This window comes from Hyposmocoma kahamanoa, unplaced genomic scaffold, assembly GCF_003589595.1.
Source record: "Hyposmocoma kahamanoa isolate Upper Pololo Valley unplaced genomic scaffold, ASM358959v1 224, whole genome shotgun sequence".
In the NCBI taxonomy this organism is placed as follows: Eukaryota; Metazoa; Arthropoda; class Insecta; order Lepidoptera; family Cosmopterigidae; genus Hyposmocoma; species Hyposmocoma kahamanoa.
In genome coordinates, this window is record NW_020653743.1 from 6,045,571 (window position 1) to 6,071,473 (window position 25,903).

At 34.8% G+C, this 25,903-nt stretch overlaps 2 protein-coding genes across 5 annotated transcripts in view; both read right to left on the reverse strand.

Annotated features, from left to right (window-relative positions):
• Positions 1–17,774: 17,774 nt before the first annotated feature.
• Positions 17,775–19,141, reverse strand: LOC113228269. The gene has a single exon (XM_026461534.1). It carries the CDS (start codon positions 19,139–19,141, stop codon positions 18,248–18,250), a length of 894 nt encoding a protein of 297 aa, XP_026317319.1. The 3' UTR covers positions 17,775–18,247.
• Positions 19,142–23,188: 4,047 nt separating this feature from the next.
• Positions 23,189–25,903, reverse strand: part of LOC113228166 — a 168,871-nt gene continuing 166,156 nt past the window's right edge. For 3 of the 4 annotated variants that reach the window (XM_026461387.1, XM_026461388.1, XM_026461389.1), the window contains 2 exons: positions 24,991–25,140; positions 23,189–24,169 (listed from right to left, as the gene is read on the reverse strand). In XM_026461387.1, the coding sequence (XP_026317172.1) occupies positions 24,012–24,169; positions 24,991–25,140 (308 nt within the window). In that variant the 3' untranslated portion in view covers positions 23,189–24,011. The remainder of the gene's footprint in view (positions 24,170–24,990; positions 25,141–25,903) is intronic. The other variant, XM_026461390.1, reaches the window with a different exon arrangement.

A 25,903-nucleotide genomic window follows, 5' to 3' on the forward strand; every position in this document is an offset into this window, starting at 1 on the left:
CGCTAAATATAATTCAAATGTGTCGCTTTCGATGACAAAATGTCGCTTAATCTAGTGACAAAGTCGCTATGTTGGCAACCCTGGCAATGCGTTGTTGCAACGTCACGCTGCCGCTTACTTACGTACCACAGCATCCCTCCCCGCTTCGTCTCCTGGTCCCTTGTTCGATGCACATGCATTCCGTCGTCGTGCGCCATTCCAACGCATCATGTGGCATGTAGTTCTAATTTATATGTAGAACACTCATAGCTGCGAAGGGTAAAAGTGAACAAAAAAACAACACCAAACTCCTTATCACGTTTATATTACTAAGGCTATCTCTGTTTTTTCGATATTGAACACGTTCGACTGAAATGTCGAACTGAGAAGAACATTTCATAAAAACGTTATCTGAATTTTAATTAATTTCAACGGAATTTCGCTGCAGACGATCTAAATTTAGAACACTAGCGTCAAGTATTAAGCTAAACGTACTTTGGTCCTTTTTTGTTTGAATTTTTTAATTAAGAAGGATAAAAACGACTTTTGTTCGCGTCCCAGTGTCCGAAAATATCCATTGTTTTAAAATCGCTAATGTTCCATGACGTCCATTCCCTCATCGCCTGGTGTTTTAAAATTTCCATTGTTCTGAAATAAACTAGTTTAGAAAACCACTGATTTTATAAGTGCCTGAAAGATCTTGCACCCAATTTCTGAAAAGATTTATTTTGTATTTAGAACTAACTATTTATAGCCAAGGGGAACGTGGAAACCTACTTCAATATCATCACCGATGTGTTATTCGTCCCGCTTGTGTTACTTCAGCTACTTTCTTACTTTAATGACATACGGCATTTTGCTTTGGGGTGCCACCGCTCATATTAATAGAATCTTTGTGCTGCAGAAACGTGTGGTTAGTACAATTTACACTTGGGGCCCCAGAGTGTGTTTGAGAGATAAATTTAAAGAGATTAAACCTTACACTAACGTCACAGTACACTTATAAAAACGTTATTTATGTTAAGAAAAATATTAATTGTTTTTGTGAAAAATATTGACAGACATAACATATGTGGAATAAAAATAAATTTGCTGTTCTCGACAATCGTCTTCACAATGTCCGTTTAGCTCTTGTAGGGAGTGTCGATCTAAGATATTTAAATGAAATATTGTAATGATTTGTTTATTTATTTCATTCACACAGCTATTTTTACAGGACCATCCCAATACAATAGTGTAGCATTCCATAATGATGTCACAATCACATTGTAAGTAAAAATAATAATTTGAATATTGAAAATTAATAACAATTAATTAAGGCCAATTTATAATAAACTACAATAATGAATAATATACAATGGAATTTAATTAATTACGTACAAAGCAAAAACAGTGTTGCCTTCATGAACTCGCTCTCAAAACAAGTAAAAATGTCTACTTCTTCAACTACTCGATTTAGTGTGTTAATGTATAGTAGTAATGTATGGTAGTGAAAGCGTGATTGCAGCACTCCCGGGTTTTAAATTTTATGCAATACTCGTACTATGTACTAACGAACCTCTTACTAGCGAGAGCCAAGTCCCTCCTTGGTTCCAACTTGTTGTATCCGACCATACCCAATACAAATAAGATTGGATACATCAAGGGATAGAAAGGGTTATACCCCATACAGTCTCATGTACAAGTATCTGGTGAATTTATTCTGGATACGCTCGAGAATGAGACTATACTTCGCTCCGTGCGGAGCCCATATGGCTGAATTAAACTCTAACTGACTCCGTATCAAAGCGTTGTACAATGTGGCTACAGCTTTGATCTTTGTAAACCCATTTGATCGGCGAATCACAAATCCAAACTTCGATGATAAATGTATTCAAATGTATAAAAGCAACCAGTAGAGTTTCTTGGTCACTCTTCTCAGGGGAATCTGCCTTACGAATAGCAGTAGAGTTAATCAGTATATGTCGATTTCAAGTGTAATTTGCTTGCTTTGTTAGTCATCTTTGGTGATCATTTGACATTGTCTTTGTTAGTAGCAGTTGAGCTCCTTATCAAAATTACGTGGAATATCATATTTCTCTATCTCTTGATCTTTTTCTAGCTTCTTAGTTACTTCTTGATTTTGAAGCATTTACTCAATACTCAATATATTTAATGCATTCATATGGTACATGTCTTAAAATTAAAATAATGCTACACATGTGAACCCTTTATGAGGGATAACAATAAGAGGAGAGGTAGGCCGAGGTGTCAATTAATAATTAGAATTATTATTTGTCAAATAATAATATAAATAAAAAATATATCATATAATAAGTTGAATTATGTCACTTGAAAGTTTGAATTTAATTAGATTACAGTTTGAATTTAATTTATTAATAAAATGTAATTTTAATTTATTTACAAACAATGAATACTTTTCCTCATTTTAAATAATGGGCGGGAGCTCGTTGAGAGTGCGATCGGTTATGAAACAAAAGACAGGCATGATGAACAATTCATACTTACTAATAGAATTAGTATATGCATTAAAAAATTAGTTAAGTAGGTAGGTTGATAATTAGGTACTTACAAAGTTCTATTTCGATGGATAGATATCATCCACCATCGTCTACGACGAACATTCTTTTTTGTATTCGATATCTTTTTAAATATCGAACATAATTATGTATCGCAAAAAGAGACAGCGCGGCCGCTGTAATTATTTCGACGTCTGCCATTGCCGAAACTTGAAAGCGAAGTGAGTGGTAGGGCAGTATGTAAACACACACTCCTCTCGATCCTGCTGCAGCAGTATTTAGGGAATTATTGCCGGCAGCGCGAGGGGCAGCGGCAGGGCCTGAATGTAAAAGGGACAATCAAATGGTTTAGGTATTTATACTATTAAAACCGGTCCTACAAGAATATACGATACGCCTGAGGATATAGCCTAAAGCATGTGCTAATTTGTTACACGGTAGCACGTATTTCACTCGATCATATAAAATCCTGAAAACAGAGTAAAATGAAAGTCTAAAATGAATTATTTGAGAATAAAATATCTGACTTTGCATATAATTTAGCAGCAGTAGAGCTCCATGTGAAAGAGTTCGTCCAGGGAAGTACTGCCACCTTACCTATTTCTACCGTCAAGCAGTAATGTTAGCATTACTGCGATCAGTAATGCTAACATTCTGTCTGTCTGTGACTGTCTTCCGGCTTAGAAGGGTAAGGGTGCTGGTGAAATTACGGGCGCATGGGACAGGTCAACTTATGACAGGTGTACTTAGCTCTGAGTGGCACTGCAACTGTTATGAACAGGCGTGTAGCTTACCACCAGGCGCACGATTTGTTCGTCCCGTCACTTTATAATATAAAAAACATATAGGGATACTTTTCTTTAAGTAGGTACTATAGAGAACCTGGTAAATTTTTCTTTTGAACTGAAGCCCTTTAGTTATTAAATTCACGTTTGTCCCAAAAAGCTTGAAAATCGCCGAGTTGTTTAACGACACACTCCCCCGTCCGCTCACCCGTCTGTCGCTTGACTACGTCGGATCTGTGTTAAATTTTCTCCGCCTGATCTTATTTTACTCGTACTAATTTTTATCGCGCAAATTGAGGGACGCAAGTGGCAGCCCCCAACACCTCAACTCAATCTAGCCTCGCCTTAATAAACTCCCTTGCCGGTGCAAAGCTGCGCCGTGGAAAAAGACAATAAAATCACAATCTGTAATTCAACAATACCTTGAGACACAAGAGTTCTGCTGTAAATAGAACCCAACTAGGTAGAATCTGTCCAGGTTACAGCATTAGATCAAAGGATATCGTCATATTACAATGTTTGGTTATTAGGATTTACTTTACAATTTTTGTCATAAGAAAATGAAACCAAATAAGTATTATTTTCTTTATTTTTTTATTTTTTATGATATCAAGTGACGACGTCATGAACAATTCGTGCTTCTGGTGGTTAGTGACACGGCTGTCCGTAGCAGTTGCAGTGCCACTCAAAGCATTGAGAAGAAAATATATGAGGGGCAATGCTCTCCTACCTTGAGATATAATTGACAAGTCACAAAGTGTCTTTAATTTTGCTAGCACCCTTAGAGCATTTGCGCAATTAGTCCGATTAGTGTCAGGGGGTCTACTCTCGATCTCCGTCCGAAACAATTACTGCCAAATAAGCAATATTTGACTAAATGAAAAGGCGCGTGATGCGAATGAAGCTTCATACTTGATACTTGTCTTTTAATTTTGTCGAATATTACTTATTTGACAGTAATTGTTTCGGACGGATGTCGGACGGAGATCGAGAGTAGATCCCCAGTTCCGAATCCGAGAAATGACGGTCCGAAATGCCACTGGAATCATTTTATTTCTAGGTGTACAAGCGATACTCGTATTTACTCGGATTCGGCGACACGGATACGGCGAAATTATGCTATATCTCTTTCTAATTAACTTTCTTCTTATCTTAAGTATTTTAAATTTTTATTGAATTGATATTCAATTATTTTTTGTGAAATTACTCCACTAGCTTGTTATAATTATTAATACAAAGAAAAAATTCCTTCGATCCGGCCGGATTCGAACCGACGTCTTCTAGCTTGCCGTGTCAGGCGCTATTATCTTAAGTATTTTGCCTCTGTGGCCGAACGGTTACCATGCCGGACTGCCACGCAGAGGTCCCAGGTTCGATTCACGGGCCGGGAGAAATATTTTATTTGGCTGTATTTAATACAATATATATTATATTTTTTAATATATAATATATTTTTTGACTGTATTTAATACAATTCATCAGAAATAATTTGCTGTGTTTATTCTCATTTTTAGTTGTTTTTTCAGATAAATAATTTTTGAACCTTCATTTTTTTACTGACTTACACAATATGAAACTCTTAAGCTACAATAAGAAAAGTTGAGTATTGTACAGGGCGGGCACGTTAAATTTAGCCCTTTCTCTTGAGGCGGCGTGGGTTTCTCAGTATACCAAAAGTCAAGTGTCGTGTGACATTACCCCTGATGAACTAGCTGTCCGTGCTCCATCAGTGGTACACGCCGGTGTGAACGTGTTGAGGAATGTTAAAAATAATAAGTAGTTTATATAAGAAATAAGAAACACAAACGCTCGAATGAACAATAAATAAATGGCATCCTCTTAGTTGTTCAAAACTCTTCGAAAATACCCTTCATATAGTGTAGGCGTAACGTTGATCCCCTAAATTACTAGAACATTAATCTTTTAGAAGGCATTCTTCGTCAAAGGAAAGGGGACAATGACCGGCAAATTGTTACCTACTCACAGAACTTAAGTATATTTACGTGACATACGTACTGTATGGTCTGTTTGTACAATTCAATCAGGAGAAGTCGTCTGCTCGCGTCAGACGTTTAGTCAGGATTGCCTTTGTGTCCTTTGGCAAAAGAAAGGGAGGTCGGTCGCCGTCTTTTGTCCAAAAGAAAGTCTGATTTCGGATTCCTGTCTGTCTATTAAGCCTGTCTTTGTGACATATCATCAGTCCGCTGTATCCAGTATCACCAGTCCGCTGGTCATCCATGGAGGCTGGACGCAACAAGTACATAATTTTGTAAAAACAAAAAGCTTTGCATGGAACCATAAAATGATTTCCCGTAACAATAAAACCAATCCAATCCAATCTAATCTAACCTATATTTTTAAAAACTTTTTTATTTTCAAACATTAACATTATTTTTAAAAACATTAATATTAAAGAAAGTTTTATTATCATGGAACCACAAAATGATTTCGACTTCGTAGTACCATGACAATAAAAACTTTGTTAAAAGGAAACTAATAAAAAAAATACCTCTTTCGGCTTAGCTGCCAAAGTTTTTTCTTAGAACATTGTCGGGATGGTTTCTGATAAATTTTATAAAAGAAAATTTGTTTGTCCTGTCCAATGAACAACCAGAAGATAAAGAAAAGATTGCGTTTCTTTTTATATCGTTTTATGACGTGGTCACAGTTCAACAATTGAAATTGATTTATTATGAGATCAATTCGTCATTATTTGTTAGTGCCAGTGATCCTATTGGTATGTATATGGTTATAGCTGAAAATCAGCGGTTTGCTCTTGAGTAAACACCGACGCTGAGCTATGACCTTTTTGCACAGCTGCAGCACACGTACATAACTGGGTGTCTAGCAGTGCTGCGACTTTGCTGTTTTTGTTTATTTTTTGTTTTGTTTGTGTTTTTGTGTTTTTATTTTTATTTTTTTGCTGTTATGTAGGTACGTGTGAATGTAGTAACAAATAAACATTTTATCTATCTATCTATCTATCTATCTATCTATCTATCTATCTATCTATCTATCCTAGAGTTGAATCACGAAAGCCGGTCAGAACAAAAATCAAAAAGAAATTGTACGTTTCGCATCCGGCTCTTACGACCCAGCTCAATATAGGTCGGTAACGAATTTCCGATCGCGTCCGTATGCAGCTTACGGCCTTATTCAGAGTGGCGACTCGCGCGGGTGCGGGTGGCCGCACGCGCCGACGTCTACCTCGAAGCGGGCGCGGGTGAGCGGGTAGATCTATTGACTCGATCCGCCCGTACCTTTCACAATGATTGGTCTAGCATCTAGTGTCTGTTTGCGGTTTCGACGTGTGGGTCTACCCGCTCGTAGCCGCTTCGGCACTGTGAAAGGGCAGACGCCAAGACCCGCGCGCCCACACCCGACGCCGCGTCCACGCACTTAGAATGAGCCCTACGACACCCGAACGACAGCGTCGAAGCCGCCAGCGCTTTAGGGCGAGTCGTAACGTTTATTTATCATTGGACGACTGTCGCATCTAGTCTGTTCCCATATAACGACTATCTTTGTCTCTGTGTCGTCGACGTTTATTTTATCGTTGAACGACTGTCATGTCCAGCTGTTCCCACTAGATCGTGACGATAATTTGTCGATTCACGGCAGCCGCCTTGTCGTTTGCACGACAGAATCGTTTGAAGCTGCGATTATCTGTCGTCGCATTTTTATTGTGACGTTTTATTTATCGTCAGACGACTGTCGTTCTAGCTCTTCCCATTATCACGACAGTCTGTCGTCGTAACATCAAGAAAGTCGTGAAAAATAGTTATTCTATGTGTGAACAATTTCATTGAAATATACAAGCCACGACACTTTAAATGCACAACTGTCTATCGTCACGACATAATGGGAACGCGCCCTTAGTGCGATATTTGTGGTAAAACATGATCGCTTCAAGTCGATTCCGCGTCGATAACTGAGGTGTAACTTTGTAAAAAGGAAGTACAGTACAGTATTAATTACATTTTGTCTACGTGTAACACGGTGAAATTACGGAAGAGAATCAAGTTCATTGTTACTGATATCATTCTTAGTCCATTCAATTGTAAATAAATAATAATATTGAATTTATTTTCTATAATTAAGAAATAATACAATAAATCCTATATTTCCTTATTTGATCAATATTAATCAATAAAATATGCTTCTTTAATTTGCAATTGTACAAATAAGAAACTAATGCAAACAAAACATAGAGCTACATTTCCAAATTGTATAAAGAGTAAAACCTCCTCTCAGAAAACTTAAATTGCAGTGCCCTACAGGGTCCATAAAGCGCTGTTAACTAAGCTTTAAAAGTTTATGCTACAAATAGCTTTGGTTGATTCCGCATAACCGTGAAATGGTTGAATCAATCAATTTTTAACAAAATATAAAGTAAAATTGAAGATATACAATACACTGACACTGATACTGTGAAAATACGATTCCTAAAAATTTTCACGATGGAAAATAATACACAAACTTACCTCGAAATTTTACAAGAAAACTATATGTACTGTATTAATTAATTTTTAAACGTTGATTTGCACGGTATGCAAGAAGACGTCGGTTCGAATCCGACCGGATCGAAGGAATTTTTTCTGAGTGTTTTTTCTGAGTGTTCGATCTTTGTATTAATAATTATATGCACTGTATTCAATAGGTACTATATATATATACCAATGATTTTTTAAATATCAACGGAACTAAATAAAACACGTATACTATACGATATTCCTTTTTTTTTACAAAAAAAAAATTTTTGTAAAAAATTAATTCTGAAATAAAGCCAATGACTGCCGCTTGACCTAAGCAGAATGAACCATATTAGTACGAGAAAAAATTTAATTCTAGCTGAGGTAGGTATCGACATTTAAGCCTTTTCCATCCTATGTAACCTGGTGATCCCCCGCAGTCGCAATATTAGTGGTGGATTTGTATTTTGCGCATGCATGCAAGCATCCACAAACATGCCAGATGCGTTGCAAAAGCAAAGAACTCTCAACAGAATTCTGAAGATGTTAGAGTACACACAAAGCGCTGTAGGCTCTCTATGAGGTATGTAATGTCTAAGTGGTATCAGAAGCTTCCGATTTTGTATCAGGATAGAGTAACATCATTATTTTATTCGTTTGATATGTAAATATATTTTCAGATAGTGGACCTGAAGTCTTTTTTCTCGCTGTCGAGTCTTTGTAGACATAAATAATTTCAAACTGAAAAACGTCTGCAAGTATTTGAAGGTGTACTTGAAACTAATGGAATATTATATTCTAATAATAATGAACAATTAATCCTCTACTTAGATAAAATCCGTGTCTGCCGTGGGACGTACATGGGTTGGGATTATAATGAATGATTTATTATTTTAACACAAATTTACAAAATCTCTTTAATAAATGTACAAAGCGTTTGAGTTGAGATACTGAAAGCATGTATTTAAATGATCATTTTATATTTGCAAAAGCAGCGGATAAAAAAACGGTCATCTTTTTTTAATGATTTACCCTTTTTCTTTGAGATATAAAATAAATTAAATCAATCAATCAATGGTTATTTTAAATTGTTCAGAGCTACGCATAACTAAAACAAAAGTGCATTGAAAATAAAATTTAGTTACTTGTTTTTAAAACTAAGTGTAGCGAATCGCAGCAGTCGCTACAAATCTCTTTTGTATATATTTTTTAATCTCTTTAAGTTTTAGTTTTGTATTTAAATTCAAAATTTTATATGTGTTTGTTTTTGGCGTCTTTTTTGACTTTAGCTAGTTTTCTTTGCTGTTTTGCTGTGATAGCTACGTGGTGTTTTTCGAACATCGAGTATATAACCAGAAATAGAGACAAAATAAGGGCTATATATTCCTGGTAACACATTAGCGATACAGCTCTTATAAATATCAACTCTTGTTTGCACTGAAATATAGACAGGCCAACCACTGATCTGTGTGTACGTCTCCGTATATTCCAAAAATATTCTGTATTTATTGTAATAAAGATAATATCTCTAACAATGCCGTGCTGTTCTATTCGGTGGTGTGGGAAAAACAGCAAAACATCTAAGCACAAAACAAACGGAATCACATTTCGTCGGTAATTAAATATGTAATTTTGCAATTTTCGTCCATTATAGCAAAGCTCAAGTTAACTGGTCGATAAGAAGTGAAACAGTTGACAACACCCATTGACGACACCCGTCGATTGTTTCGAACTCGGGCTAGCCAATCGGAGCACAGTCGTCACAGTAATGATATGGCAGAATAGTTTTCAAACAAATTAAATGACATTTCGTCTCTATTTCTGGTTATACTCGATGTTGTCAGGCGTACAAGCCATAAGTGTATTTTCTCGAATTCGAAACGTACTTAGTGCACAAGCGACATCCGATAAGGGTGCGAGATTTCTAGATTTGTGTAATGTTGCTTTCAGAACGACTAAGAATCGAATGCAGTGGGCAAACCGAAACGGGTATGCTTATACTGACTTTGCTTAACCAATATGTGAAAAACAAATAACTTTAACTAAATAAGATATAAAAAACCGATTGGAGGGTGTTGCAGATCCCGTTTCGCTAAATTCAGAAATGTTAATAACTCAATTTCGCTAAAAATGTCGCGTGAAGTTGTAATCAACTGCATGTAGTTGGTAAAAATATACATATGGTAAAAATACACTACCTTAGTTTAGTGTGACCTGGACTGCTTAGGTATTTTTATGTTTTGAAATTATGTTTTAGAAATTTTATATTTATAGGTATAAGAATATATAGTAGTTTACGATATTTTTATACATGTATTGGTTTTATTACTTATTTATAAATATATGTTTATTTGCATTTATTTATAAATTTTTATCTATTGATTAGTAATTCCTCATACACCGCCGTCTTTTTCCTGTGAATTATATAATTACTTCCATCCAAAGGTTGTCTGGCAGAAATCGCTTAAAGCGATAAGACCGCCCATTGTACCACCGCTTATTTTTAATTTAATTGTATTGTGTTTGTTTCCTTTTTTGGTGTACAATAAAGAATTTTTGTATTGTATTGTATTGTAGTTGAGACTTCAACTTCAAGCATCGCAGTCGAGGTCTCGGCTGCATGTAGTTGAGACTTCAACGTCAAGCATTGCAGTCGAGGTCGTTTAACTACAAATATGCAGTGAATCACGGCAGCTCCTGGAGCCTCGTGGCCATCGTTGCGGAGAGGGTCAAAGGCCCATTTGTGCAGGCACGAGAGGCCCTTCACATGTCAGTCTGAAGGGATTGACTAAAATTTTCTCAGAATCTTAAAAAATTATAATCTTACTTGACTTTACTATTATGTATACCTGTATAATTTAAGTCTGTACTTTCTTTAATTTGACTTACCCATAGGCAACTGTGTTGTCTTGGTGAATAAATCTTATTGACTTGACTTTGACTTATTATTGTTATAATAGGTAGTAATGTTAACCGTGACCATGGGACCTGTAAAGGGCCCGAAACGTCGGTTTGTTTGAAAAAACAAATATACGCGATTTAAATCCGGAAAAATAGTTTCATTCCTATAGTAATGTTAGCCTTACTGCGTTCCGGTTTTGAAGGATAAGTGCCGCTGGTGAAATTACAGGCACATGGGACTTGTGAACTTACGTCTCAGGGTGACAGGCGTAGTGGCAGTGTCCCACAGATCTTTGCAATTTAAAGCTCTGAGTGGCTCTACAAGTGTTATGGACAGGCGTGTAGCTTACCATCTGGCGCACGACTCGTTTGTCCCGTCACTTGTGATATTATAAAAAAAATAAAAAAGGTTGCATTTGGTTTAATACGTATCTCGCTATAAAAATACATCTAATAATCCCAAAAAAGTTTTTATAAAACTTCGAGAATAAAGCTTCCATTTTTTAAAAAAAATTGGGGACTACGTATCTTGATCGTGTGATCAGTGAAAACGCTATTAAAACAAACCCGACAAGGTAACAGCTATAATGAATTACCCCATTTCTAAAACTCTCAAGGAAATTAAGCAATTTTTGGGCTCTGTGGAATGGGAATAATCCCCTATTGTGCCGGTCTCACCAAACCATTAACTCAGTGCTTGAAAAAAGAAACACAATTACGTAAAATAACAGAAAAAGTCACATTTATAAAAATAATAAATAAATATTAGACAATATCACATGCGTTGCTCTGATGACAAATTAAGTAACTAAAAAACATGTATTATGTAAATCGGAAACAACGACGGTACCATAAACTCCCAGACTCGAGACAATAGCGGGCTTTACACAATCACTCTATCCAGTTTCACGTGGTCTATCCTGCGCTATTAGCCTTTACATGGACGCTCTTTCCTTTGTAACAAAAACGAACACGAGCAGTCGCGCGCGCAAGCTTTCCTGCGCGGAATCCTGTACGCTCCTGATCATGCGTGATAGAGTGACACTGTGTAAAGGTGTCTATTGTAGAAAGTTTGTTTTTCGACATTTACCCGGCTGGGGATCGCATCCGGGACCTCAGAGATGGCTACACTATGAATTCCGGTGTGCACTCGATCACGGAACTTCTTAAATTTAATTGTTTTGAGAACGACAAAGCGTCTTAGCCAAAGATTTCATTAAATTTGTATTTTGCCTACTTCTCTTATCGGAGGTTGGACAACAACATTGCAATCCAGACTTTAGGGGTTGTCGCTCTAAAGAGTGAAGTGGCATTGCAGCTGCACAATTCCCTCAAATTCTTTAACCGCGGCCTTTAACCAATATTTCGGTTTTCCAAGAGCTCGCTTCACATATGCGGCAGGTGTGTCCGGCCCAATTTCATTTCAGGCTAGCGGCTTTTTGACCTACGTCATTGATTTATGTTTTGAAACGCCGTAGGTATCTTATTCGCTACTGCCGTGTACAAACTAAAAGCGACTAAGTGACAAGTCGTCAAACATCCCTTTTAAATATGATTAGATAGAGCTCAAAATTAGCTATTTAAAAGCGATGAATTAACGTGTCCGCCATGTCGTAACTTAGCCTAATAATGTGTTGCTAAAATATCATTAAACAATTTCAATATTCTAAAACTGGGTTATGGTTTTTTTATGATATCTAAAGTAAATAATTTTGTCAAATAGCCACGTTTTAGTAAGCGATCGGCAGCATACGTTGTATAACAGTTTTAATCCCAAAATACTGCGCTCTATGCGCCAGGTTGAAGTAACTACTACTACTAGAATATGTTCGGTCGCGTTTGCAGTCGGACGTGCCTTCTGCAAATTGTATAAATTTCGTTCTTTTTTTTTTAATAACAATAAATTTCAAAACTGTGTCAATATAGCTTCCGCGTAAATCTGTGTCAGCGCATGATGATCGCGCGGCTATTGGCGTAATGATACGTTTTCTATAGTGATTTCTGATTTCAAAATGGATAGTCTATTTAGTCGGAGTACGATGACAAGCAGGAGTCCGCCCCCGAGACGACAAGAAGAAGTCCCAACTCCAACACTAACAACTGAAGCAGTATCAACTGCAGAAATAGAGAAGTGGCTAACTACAATCGAGCGATGCCTGAATGAAATATGCAGCATTTCTAATGATGGTAAGCTCAATTCAGAACAAAAATTAAAAATAAGCAGCTTAAGCAGAAGCGTTATGGGGGGAGTTTCGTAGTTAGCCGTAAAATACCAGTCCCTGAAGCAAAAATATATTTCGTCGCAAATTGTTATCCAAAATTATAACGACTAGAAAGGAATCTCGGTCCAAATAAAAGACCATCTTGTAGATTTGAAAGAATGCATACGATCGGCTCCAAATATGGCAGCACAGAATACATCCTTTGCCGACATTCTTAAAAAGGGGAACAACTCAATTCTACGTCCATCCAGCACCAAAAGCATTATTGTTTACCCGACAAATAAAGAGAAGTCAAGCGAGGACACGAAACAGCTCATTCAAACTATAATTAAGCCCGAAGAACTGAAGTTGCACATCCGAGGCATGAGAAAAACTAAAGACGGAGGTATCGTAATCAGTGCTGAAGGGTAAGATGACCTCGAGAAGCTGAAGTAATCGGAGCAACTGAAAAATTCAGGCCTAAAAATAGAGGATAAAATTAAAAAGAGACCTAAATTATATTATTAGGGATGCCTCTACTCCTGAGAAGGAGGTGCTGGAGTGCCTATTTGAGCAGAACATATCTGACAAATATCCACACGTGCAACGTGATAAGTTTTTAACTCAATCAAGTTCAGTCACAAATCTGGAAAAAAGGACTCATCATATTGCAACTTTATATTGGAAGTACCTGCAGATACGAGAAAAATGGTAATCCAACAGAAGCGCGTGTTTATAACCTGGACATACTGCCCCGTTAGGGACTTCACGAACGTAACTAGATGTTATAAATGTCAGCAGTATGGACATTCCGCAAAATACTGTAGAGACACCGACTCTACTTGTGGCCACTGCGGTTGCGTAGGTCATACAATTAAAGATTGCTCGAAACTGCAGGATCCACCTTAATGCGCTTCTTGTCAGCGGTACAATAAACCAAGCCAACGTAGGACGGGAGATGCGCTGTGCCCAGCGAGAAAAAGTGCTGAAGCCAGATATTCAAATTCCATAGATTATGAGGGCGCCTAGAGCGCCGCACAGGAAGACAATATAGCACAGGATGGGTAATGTAACAAACGATTTTGTAAATGACCTAGACACTTCCTTAGAATATGAATCTTTTACGTGTGACCCCGAACAATGTTCCACAATCATTCCTAATATCAACTGCAGCCATAATATCTTGTCACAAAATATCCGTAGCATTAACTGTAATTTTAATAGTTTGTTAACCTTATTAAGTCAGATTAATATTGATATCGATATAATTGTTTTAACTGAATACTGGTTATCTTTTGCTTCCTACACTCCCCAACTAGCTGGATATGACTCTTATTCTACTAAAAAAACTAATATTTTACAAAATGATGGTGTTATTTTATATATTAAAAAAACAATTACTAATTTCTTTTCTGATTTCTCATAGATGGCGCTACGACTAAAAAGTCATTGAAAGACCAAGTACAAAGACACGACGCAAGCACATAGAAAAATTTGTGAGGTCCGTTGGTTCGTTCCGTGGCTTAGTTGGTATAGCGTCTGGCACGGTATGCAAGAAGACGTCGGTTCGAATCCGACCGGATCGAAGGAATTTTTTCTGAGTGTTTTTTCTGAGTGTTCAATATTTGTATTAATAAGTACAATTACTAATATTATAACAGAGGAACCCGCCATTGTAGATGGTAACTGCCTCATTACGAAGATTGGAAACGATACCGCGATAGTGGCCATTTACCGTTCTCCCTCTTATCATATCTTATCAATAACATTAATTGGTCAGCACATCAGCTGATTGCAAATACAACTACCGCAGCAATTTTAGTTAATTCCGCAAATAATTTCTTTGCTAATATTGGTCGAAATTTAGCGGAAAAGGCGAAACTTCACAGCAATAATTATCAATGTCACACCCAGCATCATTCCTGCATGGCTATTTCGCATTCTTTTGCCCTATTTGATACTGACGAATCTGAAGTAGAAAAAATTATTATGACATTGAGAAATGACTGTGCAACTGGAATTGACGAAATACCCTGTTCATTCATTAAGACATTCAAGCAACATTTAATACCTCCACTTACATATTTATTCAACCAGTGCTTTTTAAAAGGAATATTTCCCCATATTTTAAAAAAGGCCCTTATCAGACCGGTCCATAAAAATGGAGATAAGAGTTGCTTTAATAACTATAGCCCCATTCTATAGTCTATTTCTAAAATCCTAGAAAGACTTATCTATGACAGGCTAATAAAGTACTTAGAAAAGAACAGACTACTGGCACCTACACAATGCGGCTTCAGAACTAACAAATCGACTGATGATGTAATGCATGAGCTAACAGACTACATTGTAAGAAACACAGACTCAAAAAAAAAGTGCTTGGCTATATTCCTAGACCCCGCAAAGGCTTTTGATACAGTCTCAATTCCAATTCTCCTTGAAATATTATACAGCTTAGGAATAAGAGGACATGCACATAATCTTCTAAAAAGTTATTTAACTGACAGGACTCAACGCGTTAAGATAGGTGACACTGTAAGTGAGGAACTGACCGTCGAATATGGCATCCCGCAAGGCTGCATCGTAGGACCATTGCTTTTCCTCATTTTTATTAATGATTTATGCCTCATCCCCCTACCAAACAATAGTAAAATAATATCTTATGCTGACGACACTGCTTTATTGTTTAGTGCTGAAAATTGGACTGACACTTTCACATTAGCCCAAGCGGGCTTTGACATTGTCAATAATTGGCTTAAAAAAAAAACTTACTGACCCTAAATACCGAAAAAACTAAATACATGACGTTTTCCTATAACTCACTCACCCAACCGACTTTAAATTCATGTACAATATTAGCTCATAACTGTTTTGGCTCGCTATCTGAAAGTACTTGTAAATGCCCTCAACTAAGCAGTACAAACACCATTAAATATTTAGGTATAACAGTTGATAAGTATTTAAATTTCAAGGCCCATATCGAAAGCCTTACAGCTAGAGCACGAAAATTAATATATATTTTCAAAAATTTAAGACATGTCGCCAATGAAAAGCTACTGAAAACTGTATATTTATCACTTTGTCAATCACTGTTTGTATACTGCATAACGACTTGGGGAGGCTCCCATAAAAATACTTTGCTAAATTTAGAAAGAGCACAAAGAGCCATTCTGAAAGTTAGCACCGTCCGACCTTTTCGCTTTCCCACAGCAGAACTCCTTGCTAAATGTGATGTACTTTCAATACCCCAGCTATTCATACTACTTACCGTAATAAAAAAGCATTCACTAACACCATATATCCCATCACTCCAAACCAGCAAAAGACGAGCAGACATTGTTTGTTCAATTGAACGGTTTCGAACTGAACACTCCCACAGATTCTTTTGCTTTCTTGGTAGCCATTTGTATAATAAAATAAATCGTTCTCTATCTATATATCCTATGAATAAGTTTCAATGTAAAAAAACCGTACAAGACTGGTTAAAAAGAATTAACTACAATGACACTGAAAATTTTATATCAGTTTTTAAGTAATATAAATATAATTAAGACGCCAGCTATTATAATTAAGATTTATGTATTATTGTAATTTATTGTTATTGAACAAAATATGTTGACTAACCGTTATGCTACAATCACCAATTTAGATACCTAAGACACAAGTAAACAATTTTACTTAGTTTAGGTATCACCTAGATTAATTTGTACTACTAACCTTAATTAAAGTAATGTTAACATAAAATAATTTCATTGTTTGCGACAATTTGGCGCATATATGTAAATAATAGGTTATTTAATAAGATTTATGTATGTATTTAGGTTAATATTTTATACAGAAATAAATTTATCTTTATCTTTATCTTTGATTTTGTACTTAGGAAATGAAACTATTTTTCTGGATTTAAATCGCGTATATTTGTTTTTTCAAACAAACCGACGTTTCGGGCCCTTTACAGGTCCCATGGTCACGGTTGACTGTTTGAACTGGTTGAACGTCGGTTTGTTTGAAAAAACAAATATACGCGATTTAAATCCGGAAAAATTGTTTTATTTCCTATGTGTAACAATTGCGAAAACCTAAGAACTCGGTAATTTGTACTTATTCTTCCTTATTACATAGCCGACGTACGACATGTTCCTTCGTGTAATTTTGTTCATATAGGCCACCTTTTTCTTTAGCTTATTGAGTACTTCTAAATTCAATTCAACTTTAAGGGTTGCTCTTTGTAAATATACAATTGTACAAATTTATCTAATTTTGCTTTATTTTATGAAATAACTCCACAAGTTTGCTATATTATACAATACAAAGATCGAACGCAAAGAAAAATTCCTTCGACTCGACAGTCCCTATTGCTCTTCCAACTAAGCTGCAGATCGAGTTTTGTTGAAAACTTGGATAATTGTATGTCGTAGCAGCATTTGGCTTTATTTACTCTAAAACTGAATTTCGTCACACGCCACTCCAACAATATGTTACATCGACGTTACTTTACTCAGAGACTTCGCTACACCGACAATATGTTACATCGACATGATTTTACTTAGACGCTATTCGACAACACAGACAAGATGCTTCTTAAAAAGTATTTGTACTCCGATAAGAATTATCATCGTTACAAACCCATGTAGGAAATGGTTCCTTATATCGATCAAAATAACAAAAAAGACGAAAATACAATCTAATTTTTTTTATTAAAACAGTTTTTTTAAAGGGACAATATGGGGAAGTCCGAAATCATAGAAGATACAAGGAAACTGTCTTAGTAACCATTAAGTCTTTTTGTGAAAGCAATTTTGGCATAGTAAATTTTTTGGTCATTACATATATCGACTCATCCGTAGAACAAAGATCCATGTGCAAGACAACTTTTTCTCAGGACATAGTACATTTCGTTCATTCTTCGTCGCTGTGTTCGATTTTATATTTCCGAAATGAAATAAGATATATAAATTCTCAAAACACCTTTACATAGGCCTTGGTTTGAATAACGTAACGTACTTATTCTCTTTTCGCTATATAATCACATCGGACTTTATTCTTCGGATAAGTCGATATAACGGTATGCGATAACGTATTGAGAATAATAAAATTAATATTATCATTGCTTTGAAATTAAAAAAAATTAAAGTAAAAAAAAATTTAACACTGAATTTTTTTAACTTATCACCAAAAAACCTACAGTAAATGAACCTGTATTCTACATCCACATAGGACTTGTCAACTTATGTTTCAGGGTGACGGGCGTGGTGGCATTGTCCATCAGATCTTTACGAATCAAAGCTCTGAGTGGCACAGCAACGGTTGTGGACAGATGCTCGCTTAACTCCAGGCGCACGACATGTTCGTCCCATCATTTGGTATTGCATAGAATAACGCATTCATCACTACACGTAAAACTTCCGAGGATAATAAAAAGGTACATCCAATCCAGTGTCTTTGTAGATAATGCGAAGTTCAGGTTCCGTGTAACACCTTATTTCAATCCATTCCGTAGTTTTCGCTTCATTCAACAGATTTGCAGCTTTCATAATCTTGGCAATCGTTGGCGAGTAGAAATGATATTTCCCATATAAAGCTTCGTAATCGGCTATTATATTCCCAATTAATTTGGCTGTATATTCAATTTCAATTAGTATAATAGTCTTTAATCCTGTTAATTTACTTAAAATTGTTTGACCTGGCATAATTTCCGCAAATCCTTCCTTTTTTATACCGAAAGCACTGTTTACAGTCCTTATAGAATCATTTCGCCATTTATTTTCATAATTGAATATCTTGTTGTAAAAACTAACACCAATATCGTAAAAAATGTCGTCTTCAGGCAAACCATATTTTGACCAAAAGGAAAGAATTGTATTTTCGACGGTTTGAAAAACAGCTGCAGTGTAATTTATGGAACTTGAAGCCGTATTGATATGTTCATGAACGTTTAAAACAGCGTATTCGTTAACTACTTGTAGCACTTTTGTTTTCGTTACTTTAAGATGTCTTCTTACCTCTTCCCATTTGTAACGTTTAAACAAATTTTTATAAGGCGTTGGGTCCTTCAAGAAAACATCCTTAGGGGACCTTCCGAGCTCAACTCTAATACCCTGCAATAGATTATCTTTTGTAATATTGAATAATGCTATTTCTTTGTCAGTTACCAACTTGTTATCGTGTCCGGAAACTTTGATTCTTATATCTTCATGAATTGAATCCGTCTTTATGTCTATTTTGATTTTTGCACTGCACAATATTGGTATAACTAATATAGCTATCACACTCTTTGCACACATTTTTTATTTGTACATGTACACGTATGAATAGTTTCACTATATAAATATTTCTCACGTTGTCCAATTAGGTATATTTTAAAGCAAAACCATTGAATTTAATAATTTATACAAGCAAATAACTGCGATTTAATAATTGGTATGAATGTTCTTATTGATGTATTTTCTTGTTTCTCGTGAACTAAATATTGATAATAGGGTCAAGAACTCAAGATCAAAGAACACGATATCATCTTTGAAATTCTCATATTGCGTGTGCAATAAATTATATAGATAGTTTTCTTTATTAATTTTTGAAAAAAAGGTTTAATCATTATAGGCTAGGGTTTCTTAACCTGTTGTTCTTGGAACCCTAAGGGGTCTGTGTAATGACCGCCGGGGGTCCGTGCCGAGCCCACCTAATATAATGAAACAGCAACCGTCACACTAACTATCCAGATGTAATTAAGTTTAATCACAAACTATACAAGCTAGACCTAGTTTCTTAGTTTTTTTACCTTTTCGGAAATGTGAAAGAAGTAGAAGTGACATAGACGTAATGTTTGTAAAAATGAAGATATGAGCCAATTTGAAATACAAGAATGTGACATTTTATAACTTTTCTATTTAAGTATAAAAAAGTTATGAACTAATTTTGTTCTTAGAATCTTTAAACCTTTTTTTGGAAAGTTGTCATTCTGCATCTGCAAAACAACTGTGGATTTCTTACATCAAGAGTGTGAACTGTCTTCTAAACAGGCACTCTTTTTCAAAAAAGTAAAAAAACAGACTCAATTGCCTTCGAAATAAATATCATATAATTAAGAAAACACATCAGTAAAACCATTTCAAAACTGTTAAGCTACAAGCTACGTACCTTAAAATAATATTACCTATTGATTACGATTACGCCCGGATCGAAGGATTTTTTTCTGAGTGTTCGATCTTTGTATTAATAATTATAACAAACTGGAGAAATTTCACTTAAAAATAATTGAATATCAATTCAATAAAAATGTAAACACAATGAACAGCGACATCTCTAGCCGGGGCTGGTAGCTGTAAAGGTATCTAACTGGGTGACGAAATATCATAGATTTCTCATAGATGGCGCTACGGCTAAAAAGTCGTTGAAAAACCAAAAATACAAAGGTATGACGCAAGCACATAAAAAAATTCGTGAGGTCCGCTGGTTCGTTCCGTGGCTTGGTATAGAGTCTGGTACGGTATGCCAGAAGACGTCAGTTCGAATCCGGCCGTATCGAAGGATTTTTTTTTGACTGTTCGATCTTTGTATTAATAATTATAATATTACCTACTTCAAGTTTTAGTGCTAAAATTCTTTGAAGGAAATTTGGCCAATAGTAACTTGTGATAGATATAGCTTTTCCTTAGGTGGTGTGCTAAAGTTGGTAATTGTTTACAATCTTAGCATAATTTGGGTGTTTAGCGTTTCGATGTAGTACATATCTACGTATCACGCCTATCTCCAGACGGGGTAAACTGAGAATATGAACACAGTATAATAAGATAAATATGTTCGGCGCATCATGCCTACACTGCCATGAGAGCGTAGGGTTGTCACATTATTATTTTAGTCAGTAAAAATTAAGACATTGACCACATCACGTATTCCTCGTATTATATTAAAATAACCCTTATTCTACCTGATGGGTACGACAACGTCTCTCTTCGTCTTATTTTGATTTTGTATGAGAGTTATGTACCTGTTACGTAGTAACTATTAAATAATATGTGGCACGGCGGGCGCGCATTTATCTGTTTGCTGCAGGCCCATATATTTTGAGTCGCCGCTACTCGGATCAATGGTTTCAAATTTTGTTGTGTATTCCACGTTATTTTACAGTATTTTTAGGAATATTTGTTAATGTTCCACTATTATAAAACCATATTTTGTTTAAAGTCGTTCTTGTCCTTAAAGTAGGACTTTAATGTTTTTCTAAAAAAAAGGGTTGCTTGGTAAATAATAGATAATATTTTTTAAGATATTCTCGTTTAATTCCTAGAACTCATGAGGTAAACAACACTAAACTATTTTGACATTCCAATTCTTGTAATCTCAAACGAACTAAATTTAATTTGTTTACATTCAGATACTACAAACAAAAGTGCAACAATACATTAATACCATACAAATTTCTTTAAGTTTCTTTTTTTTAAATTCACTCTTCTTTTTAACACTCCAAGGTTTAGACACTGGTGTCAATTATTCCAAAATACTGTTTTTTTACGGAAAATTAATTTAAAAAATTACTAAAATTAAAGCTACGTATTCTAAAATACATAAATACAGTTTAAATTACTAGTAAAAAAAGTTGTGAAAGATAAATAAAACTTAAAAAGATTGAAATAAAAACATTGAAACGTAAAATTAGATAACAAAACAAGAGATTTAACAACCAATAAAAATGAAAGAATAATGGTTTTATAGCGAATATTGTAGAGGGCGCTTTATTTAAAAAAGACATTTAAAATAAGGTTTTATGTCATAGACAATTATGAAGATGTTTTTATGAAAATAATTGCAATTTAAAAAGAATAAATAAATTACATAAACTATTCAGAAGCATATTTTAAATTACGAAATAATTAATGTCATAATTTATACATAAGTTTGAAACGTGACTAAATATTTATGGCACGGACAATAAAATTATTTCAGTAGATTATAGAAAGTTTCAGTAGATCATAGTGGATATTCTGACTTATTTTACAAATACCAAAGTTTTCTGATATTTTTTTTTAAGTATTGTGTTTTATTAAAATATATGACAGGTTAACGCACGTACGCTTTTTTTCTGCCACCACCGCAACAGTTTCTTTTTGAACGGAGCTTTTAAAGTAATTTTTACATAAAACGTTTCGTTATAAAAATTACTTTAAACATATGAGTACGAGGGCTACAATTGACAAAAACGTCTGAAGAAATAATTTCAAGTATCAATCAATAGACTTCTTGACGAAAGCGTTTTATGTCCTTTTTGTCACGAATAAACGTGACTTACAATTTTAATTGAAATATATCATTTACTTAGATCGGATTCAGAATTTCACGTTGCCAATATATGGCATGCAAATAATATGTTTATGTCAAAATTATTATTATTAGTGTTTGTCGTAAAGGAACGATATGTCACGTGGAGACCTTTATGGAAAGTTTTTAAAAATTAGGAACAACAGGACAGAGCTTAAGCCAACAAATACTGATACGAGCTAGGAAAGGACACGGTTTGATCACACAATTTATTTTTAATCACTCGACAACTATCGTCAGAAACTTTGTCATAATTATAATTTTTAATTACTTGACAACCAACGTCTGAAACATTGTCATAATTATAATTATGCGTAACTGTGGTACGCGACAATTGGACAAATTGGATCATTGTCCTTTGGATTTGTTGTCATAGTTATATTTATGATATTCGAAAAGTTTCTTCTAATTATATTCTGAGTGTGGAATAAAATGTAATGTTATGTAAAATATGTACCTCAAAAATATTATTTTATTTGCCAATGAATCTGTTGCTATTATCTACGAGCACAAGAAACTCAAATTAGAAAACAATTTTTATTGTTATTGTAATTGTAATGAAATATGTAGTACATTTTTCTTTTAGACTATTTATATAAATAAACTTTTAGTATATACGTATATAACGTTAAGTAGTTACAGAAGCTCTAAAATTATCACTGGGAATGGTTGAGCAGCCGGGAATTTTAAAGGAATGCACAAGGTACAGGATCTGATTTTTGTAATACTGAATATTTCTACACAATTATGGCATGGCTACCTCATGAATCATTTAGCACATTTGTTTTTAACTTATGTCCGATTTTTTATACATTATATTTTTTTATACCAATATAACAATTACATTTTATTAACATAGTAATTTTCGATATATATACTAATCTTATTTACAAGGTTTTTGTTTATAGAATTGACACTTTTAAATATTTTTTTTATTAAATATATTTTGATTTCAATTGTTATAATTACTAGAGATTTTTGCGATATTTTATTTAAACATTTATTAGTTTTTGCATAATTGGCAGTTCTTTAGGACTGATCATATTGTTAAAGGTCATCGCAAAAATCATATTGTCATGAATTTTAACCCTTCAGGCACAAAATGGTGTTCCTAACCCAATTTTTATTGCCTTATTTTTTTATGAAATCTAAATTAATAATACTATTCGTAAAAATGTCTTTTTCAAGGGGAAGTAATAAATATAAATACTTTATATAAACTAATTTCTAAGATTGGTCAGGATGTAGGAAATACACACATTAGATTTAAATTAACATGCATTTCTAAACACTTTTCACATAAATTTAATGATCACTTTATTACAAAGTCATTAATAAACACTTTTTCTCACGCCTTTGAAAAGAAATCAACACATAAGTTACATCATGCATTAATTATATCTCCCATAAAATCGTATTGTCGTACTCATTTACTTCCAACATACTCTCATTACTCATAATTTGGCACATACTTTGCCACACAATTAATCTGATGAGGGGCTTAGTATGAAAACTACAGTTAATCTAGTCGTAAAAAATAAACCCCAGTTTGCATCTAAGGCACAATTTCGAGGGACAACACATTAGTAACATATTTGTCATAGTTATAATTTTCCGCACTATTCTACATTTGTCATAGCAGGACATCTATCAGAGTCATAATTAGTGGGACATCACAGAAATATTCCACATAATTTGTTTTATCCATAACATCACATAATTTTGTCATAATTATTATAAGTCATAATCACATAATTTTTGTGTCACTCTACATTAAATTATGACACACACTACATTTCGTATACGTTTGAATATCCCCATAATATGTAGAGTTGCTTGTCAGTTAGTAGCGCTTGTGGATGGTCCAAGGTTCGCTTCCTGGTGTTTGTACTTGTGAGATGTCATCTGAGATAGACCCAGGACGGCAAAACCGCACTGTAAGCAGTGGTAATGTGTTTGTTTCTTGCTATGAATGCATTGGGGTTCGTAGCCACAACCTGAAAAAAAATGTTTCATTCTATTCAATTTGTATTCTTACTTACTTAAGTTTTATCTTTGCTAGACAGGCTAGGCTGTTTATTATTTCTTTATTGTAAAATCATTTATTTCACGTATCTTTATACGATTCATTATTTGTGTTTAGTTTAACTAGTTGTTAGTATTAAACGAATTACGTAGGTTTTCATAAGTGTTGGAATTTCTAACTAACATAAAAATAAATTAAAAAAGCGATCAGCACCGAGTTGTTGTTTATTGTATAAAGGTAAGGTGGAAAAGCTTCCCCGCGCCGAGACGAGCAAGACGAAAAATGAAATATCGCCGGCCTATTTCCACAAAAAATTGCTATTAATAGCTATCGCGAGCTGGCGCTGAGGTTGTGGATAGTAAAATAAAAACATTGGAAACTTAATGGAGAAAATTACTTAATCAATAAATTAAAAAAATTCAACTGCAGGACACGATGCAATTATTTGCAGAATTTAAAAAAAATCTTAAATAGTACGTGTGTTTCCGTTGCGGTGTAAATAAACACTCTGTGTAAGCAACAAGACGGTTCAATATTACACCAACAAATATTTCTATTCTCGTTTCGCACATTTTTGTCAATCCGGATAGTTGATGCGCTAGGATAGAATTGAAATTTTGCCATACCAATTCCATACATCGTCTCGCCTCACTGGTGGACAATCACCTTTAAAGTATCTTCGAGGTAAAGTTAGGATTGCAATAATTGTCAATGCCAAATTACCTGGCGGTAAACATGACTAGTAATTATAGGACTACCATTTTAGTATGGACCCAGTAGTATTCAACCTACCTTTACTAGGTGGGAACTTATCGAAGCCAGCTGCTTGAATAGAGTCGAGTTTCTGGTGCTGTCGACGATGTGCCACAACTTTGTTCGTGTCTGTACACACGAAGTCGCACTTCAGACAATGGAAGTGGGAAGCTTTGTTCTGACCTGTTCCTGGACAAACGTGCTTGATTAGATTGATTAATTTAATACGTTACGCCTTTTTACTAATTATGACCTTGGTGCCCTAACGATATGTGGGTGTTGGATGCCGGAGGTCCTAGGTTCGATTCCCGGTAGGACCATTTTGGGATTTATTTTCTGAATTGGTTCTGGTCTGAGTGCTCTGGAAAGTGACCTAAAGTGAATTCCGTTGCTCTGGTACTCATAGTATAGGAACATCCCTAGTTTGAGACCAGGCAAATGGTGTGGTGGTCTGACACATTATTATTATTGTTATCATTATTAGGCTAGAGAGATGATTCAAATTCGAACCCTTGGTGTAATGAAGTCACATCAGTGAAATGATAACTTTTCAGTAGACAGGTTTAAAGATTCTACAAATGAAATTAGTCGACAATTTTTATTATGCTTAAATAGAAGAGATAAATAATTTTAAATAAATATAATTTGTTTATGCAATTTATATTTATTTATGACTTCCATGTGATAAAAACGCTTTCAAGGTTTTTTTATAGTACCAAATGACGGAAAGAACAAGTGATGCGCCTGGTGGTAAGCGACACGCCTGTCCATAACAGTTGCAGTGCCACTCAGAGTTTAAAATCACAACGATCTGAGGGTCACTGCCACTGCGCCCGTTACCCTGAGACAAAAGTTGTCAAACCCATGTCCCGTAATTTCACCAGCATCAAATTTGAAGTACAGTAATTTATTTATTTATTTATTTATTTATTTATTTATTTATTTATTTATT

Coding starts and splice junctions, on each gene's coding strand:
- LOC113228269 (XM_026461534.1), bottom strand. CDS start 19,141: ATGTGTGCAAAGAGTGTGATAGCTATATTAGTTATACCAATATTGTGC.